At 33.4% G+C, this 6,263-nt stretch overlaps 1 protein-coding gene across 1 annotated transcript; it reads right to left on the reverse strand.

Moving 5' to 3' along the window:
• Positions 1-483: 483 nt before the first annotated feature.
• On the reverse strand, positions 484-3,413 carry LOC134270016 (uncharacterized). The gene is made up of 2 exons (XM_062752186.1): positions 3,356-3,413; positions 484-2,774 (listed from the first exon to the last, which is right to left on the reverse strand). Exon 2 carries the CDS (start codon positions 2,746-2,748, stop codon positions 652-654), a length of 2,097 nt encoding a protein of 698 aa, XP_062608170.1. The 5' UTR covers positions 2,749-2,774; positions 3,356-3,413; the 3' UTR covers positions 484-651.
• Positions 3,414-6,263: the final 2,850 nt, after the last annotated feature.

The raw sequence follows: 6,263 nt of genomic DNA on the forward strand, positions 1-6,263 counted from the left end.
TTATTAAAAAGGTAAGATAAAAATATCCTTTGACCCGGAGGTATATATATTTACGGAGGCGGAAGGGGTCCATAAGTACCTGTGGGATTCTCGTGTTTGAAAATTTCTCCTTTTATTTTGTCAATTTTTTCTGGTTATGTATGTTTTCTTTTTTTTATTTTTCCCCACACCCCTCAAAAGGATACTACGTGCCTGTGGGGTATTGCCATATTAAAACTAAAATCCAGTACATACACAATTTTAAGGAATCCGTGTAATATCGAGTGTTTGGACTCTGATCTTTACCAGATATTATTATATTATTGAAAATCAAATCTCTCTCTCTCTCTCTCTCTCTCTCTCTCTCTCTACCCGTGTTTTGTAAACTAGTTTTTCGATGATATAGAGATTTTAGTGAATGGGAGTTGATTGGTGAGTCTAGCTAACCTAGGTGTTGTTGAATACTGTCGTATGTTCGACACAAAAAGAGTGAAGCATTATCAGTAAGAGTATAAAAAGGATGTTTAATTGAAATAAGATAAAAATAATAAATAAAAATAACAAAATTATTGAATTCATACAAATAACACAATCACAGCTCCTCACAAAACCAATAGTCCATAAATAGTGATTAAAGCACCAACACTAATGTTGATAAATTATTAACATTGATTAATGCACACGGAAGTCGATAGGGCTTTGACTTTTAGGAGGTAATTGTAAGCCTGGGAAGGGAGGATTTATTTTTTGTGGTACTTGCGGAGTCTCTCCTGCGATTGCGAAACCAGGCGAAGGAAAACTCTGTTTCTGTGGTTCAAGGTTTCTTTGTTGTTGTTGTTGAAGTTGTTGTGAGTTCCATGATTGTCGGTTCTGTGAGTTCCAGGCTAGTTGTTGTTGTTGTAACGGTGACTGCTGTACCTGTTGTTGTGAAAGTGCCCAGTTTGGGGGTTCTCCCCATTTTTTGGCCTCTTGAACAGGTTCTCCCCATTTTTTGGCCTCTTGAACTGGATTCCAGTTCATTCGTTCCGGACTACTTTGTACTCGGTCTTGATAGACGACTTGCTGTGGAGAATTTTGAGAGTTCACAACAGCAACTTGTTGACTAGGAGGTGGCTGTCCGCGCATACTAGACAGAGATCCCAGGGAGTGTACTTGATATGTTGGAGCGATTCGACTTACTCGCTCATCAAAATGCCCAAACTGAATTTCACTAACAGGAAGTTGCATCCTCGAAGGTCCGGCTGCTGGAGGACGGTAGGGTTGGACGACTTCGACTTGTTTTGGTCGTGGATTTGGCGTTACTGTGTATAGACTTTTTTTCATGTAATTTGGTTTAAAAGCATCAAGTAGGTTTTTAATAGTGTTTCTTTTGAAAGATTCACTAAAAGAATACGATGGATTAACTTGATTTTGAGAAATAAGTGACTTTACAATACTTTGAGCTGAGTTGTCAAGTTTTGGACGTTGTACATTGTACGTCGATTTCTTTGGAGCCGTTTGTTGTTTTTTCGTTGAAGGCCTTTGTGTAGTTTGAAGTGTTGGTCTCGGTTTTCTAGTGGAGGAAGGGGCTCTTGTTGTTGTTGTTGGCTTTTGAGTTGTGGTTGATGGAGTTGTTGTTGTTGGTACTGTTTTTATTGTTGTAACTGTTTTGGTTTCAGGTTTGCTATTCAGACTAGTTGGAGCGTTTGTCGTCTTAGGTGTTTCTGGATTCTTTGGCTTTTTTGAGTATGCTGTTCTAAAAAGTGGCAAAAGTCCACGATTAGATTTCGATTTGGTTGTCGTCGGCATAGTTGTAGGCGCATATGTAGTTGTTATTGTTGTTGGTGTTGTTGATGATAACATTTCAGTCGGAAGGCTTGTGGTAGATGAAGTTTCCTCGATGGTTGTTGTTTCTGGGGTCGTGGTTTCAGTAACTGTAGTTTCTAAGATAGTCGTTTCAGGTGCACCCGATGTTGATTTAGGCGTTTTTGAGGCTGTTGTTTCCGTGATCATTGTCTTCGCAGAAGTGGTTTTATTTACAGTTGTTTTCGAGTAATCCAGTGTGCTTGGTGTGTTAGTTTTAGCGTCCAGTTCTTTCGTTTCAGTCAAGAATTTTCTTTGAATACCTCTAGAACCAAAGTCATACGGCACCTTACCGAAAATGATATCATCGAGTGTAATAACCTCTGATTTTGTCAACTGATTAATTTTCCGGGAATCTATCGGGCTTTTTAGAACTTTGTTTATTGGAGGTTCGTTTGACTCTTTTAACGTCATCCTCTGTGCCTTTCGAAAAGCAGACGGAGTTACACTTAGGTCATTAGGAGAATCGGTTCGTACCGTCGCAGTTGTCGGTGATACCGTGCTTTCTATCACTGGATTAGAGGAGTAACTTAGTACGGGCGGTACAGGTGGCACCGGTGGTATAGCTACCTTCTTTACAATAGGTAATTTCTGTTTTATGGGTAAAGACTTGGAATCTGCTTCCGATTCTTTAATAGTTTTGCTTATAGGACTCTTTGAGTCCTGTTTTGTAGAAGAGTCCACATTCCTGAATGGCGAATCTAGTAACTCCTGTGGAACACTTGGAGGAATTGTTTCTGTTTTTATTACAGTTTCAGTCTTGGGTTTAAAAGAAGCCTCCAAATTTCCAACAGCAAGATATTTCTTTGATGGATTACTTGTAGGAGAACACGTACATTCACATTTCATTTTAGATTTTGGTACCAATGCGAAAACACACGAAATTATTACAGCTAGCAGAATTAAATTAGTTGTAAGATGTTCCATATTGTCTTTCAAGAAGTAGTTCCCTTCTACAGATAAAAAAAATTATACAAATTAGACCATTTGCATAAGAGAAAAACTATTTGCCATTCTTTGACAGGAAAACAAATGAGTTATAAGAATGATAGACGATGTCATTTTTTGTGTAATTTCGGAGTAATTACGTCTAAATGAAATTCGGGTTTCTCATAAATAAGAAAACAACATACGATAGGACTTTAAACTCGTTTTTTAATTTCATAACGTAATATGTTAATAGAAAAATTTTGGCATGAGAATAGCAAAAATGTGTTAAATAACAATTTATATGTTTATATCTTTCATAATTATATCTTCTTCCATAACTTTTTGTGAATTAAAAGTAACTTCTTAAAGAGCTAATCAGAATTTTGTTTGAAATGCATTTGATATCGTTATAGGAGAAAAAAAGCATAAAATTTCCAGAGAAAAATAAATGCTAAAAACCTTATTAAATCGTTTTATGAAAAACTAAATAAGTCAAAAAAGAAAATAATAAACAAATTATTCATGAGATTTTTTTTTCCCAAAGAGTAAAATAGAAAAAAACTCAGTCGATTAGTGATTAGGTGACGGGGAAAAAAAAGCTTACCTGTCTCGTTAGAATCCGTCTGTTCTCCTCCGATCTTAACTGTAAATGGCACTAAGACTCAATTGTACAATTTGAAATTCATAGAGAGGCCAACCGGGGCATACAAGACCCGTCAACTTGTCAGAAACAGAATAAATGATGCGCGCTGTCACGCGAAAAAAAAATTATGATATGCTGATTGTATGGAATATATGATTTTGACCTGGTCAGATAATCTGAAATATTCATTTAGTTTTGGGAAATTTAAAAAAAAGTGTTCCCCATGTTTGTTTCTCTTTTGTACATGTAAATAAGGTCACAAAGCTAGATCAGATGAATGTTGTTTTTAAACATTTATTTGAAAATGGGAGGACTTGATTTGATTTTCGTCATCTTTTGGTAAAGCAAATGAAGCCAGCTATAACTTCGTCATAGAACCACAAAGTACCTATAAAATCGAGTGAGACAAATGAATTTGAAATGAAGCCTTTTAAATCTCAGATTGATGCAAGTACGGTTTTCTACAACGTGTCATATAAAGTATCTTGTGATAAAGTGTTATGTTCGCCAGGATAAAAGTTAAAACACTTATGTGCATTAACATAAATGGACAATTACTTGTTTTAAAACTTTAATGATTGTAAGACTTTTAATTCTAAAAATGAGGTTTCGCACAAATTTGGAAAATTCTTCATAGTCTTAATTCTATACATTCTTGACTCCAGAAATTATTGGTCAACTGCCGGTTATTAGTTTGATTTGAAAATCTTTTCTTCTGAATTCGGATTTTTCGACAACGACTTTTTGGATTAATAACATTTAAAGACCACAAGATGCAAAAAAAATGGTGCAAAAGGTTTTACGGTGAAAAGATTGCAAATTACCTTGTTCTTTTCACATAATGATGAAATTTGTATTTTACGTGCTTGCATCTGTACATTAAAAAAAAGAGAACCTGTTACAAATTATATATCTATTCTGTGAAATATTATAAACGTTTACTTAAAAAAAGAATACAAGAAAAAATAAAAATACAAAGAATAGAAAAATGAAAATAGAACAAAATTTAAATAAACCGATTTCATTGGTTCTTTGGAAGAAGAGGGTTTTTTTCTCTTCTCATTTATATGTTTCTGGTATTTCATTACAAGGTTAATATTATTTACTTTAATAAATGTAAAATCATGGTCAGTGTAATTGTGATATATTAATATATACAAATAATATTAAATGTTTAGTTTTATTTAGCGTGTTTTATACTGCATTAACATATCATTTATCTTATTAGTCCGAATCTACTAACTTTTTCAATTCAATCTAAAATCACAGCCATGACAAGGGGGAATCTAAATTCGAACATTAAGGATAAACATCAAATAGTTGACCTTTTCTGAAAATTTCTCACTAGAAATTAATGCAACAGGATATCGTTATAACTTTGCACGTTCACAAATATATAAATATATTATTAATTTCTTGAGAAAGTGCAATTACATTGTATAATAAATCACAATGCAACGACTGGAAACAAAACGAAATACCACGGAGTACAGAAATTTCAATTACTTGCAATTTTTTCGGCGCTATTTCTCAAATGGCAAATTAGGTGTATCTAATGGGGCAAAGTATAAAATCAATTATCTACGTGCAATAAATGGTCACATTTTTAAAACATTTTCATATTTGATTGATATTGTCCTTAATCACCGGTAAGCATTTTTTTCACCTCATGTATTACCTTACAATCCAGAGAGTGAAGGTTTTTGCAAACTTTTTCGATAATCACCGCAAAAATGACTAACGTTTGACAAGTCATTGCCACCAAACTGGCACGATTTTTCAGACTTCAAAAGCAAATCCGTACCTGACTTTTCGAATTTCTGATTTTTGCGACACTCAATAAAAATCGACAACATTCAGGATTTCATAACTTTGGGTTTTATATTCCCTTTTACAAGAAACGGAAGCTTTAGTGAATAACTACTTAACCACTTTTGCTAATTAGAATTGACATCATTAATGAAAGCAATAAACAATTTTGCAGAGATTGGTTTTGTCTAATTGATCATTCGTGGTCTCGTTATATATCTTGCCCAAACCGCAATACAGTTACATGTAAATACAGAATACATGAACGAGAAACAAAAATAATTTGTTGGAACCTAAAATTGGTTATTTCAAATTTTTACATGAACAATTAACCATTAAGCGCTGCAAATGACACCTAGAATGTATTTAAAATGGTGACAAATTTCATATGAATACTTAATTTTAAGGAGTTGTTTGTACGTGCATAAAATATAGGTGGATAAGTTTGTTAGAAGACAAGTAAAAGTAATAAAATCGGATCCTCTCCCAGATGTTGATAGCCTGCAGGCAGATAAAAAGTCATAGATAAAACACCTATTACAACGACAATAACAAATTTAAAACAATGTTCTAGTATAATTTTACTTCCGTCAAAAATTAATATGAAAATTTATAAGTTGAATAGATAAATACAATATTTCCATCGCTCTCGTCAGTTAAGTCATGATTTATGGCCCTGATGTAGATTTTCAAAAAAATATTTGTTAATGATACAGTTAAGATTTTTTTTTATTGTCTACGCGAAGCATCTCTTTTAGATTGAACCATTCGTACTATGTAAAATTAGTTGACAATTTAAGCGGGGGAGGTGGGTTAATTATAGATTAGACAGTTCCATCTCAAGATGATGATTTTTTATTTCATACTGTACACAATAAATGTTTAAGGATTTTTATAAGTCATGAACATGTTCCATAAATATGGAAGGTCAACATTATGAAAAGATTTTATTTTCCCATTCTGCCTCGTGATAATATTAAAGATTGGTTTAACCTCAACCTTGTTACTGAAAAAGGTTGCCTTATTGTAGTTACCTGTTATGATAAATATATATATACAA

This window comes from Saccostrea cucullata, unplaced genomic scaffold, assembly GCF_032062105.1.
Source record: "Saccostrea cucullata isolate Sc308-1 unplaced genomic scaffold, CSIRO_AGI_Scuc_v1 ctg261, whole genome shotgun sequence".
Classification (NCBI taxonomy): domain Eukaryota; kingdom Metazoa; phylum Mollusca; class Bivalvia; order Ostreida; family Ostreidae; genus Saccostrea; species Saccostrea cuccullata.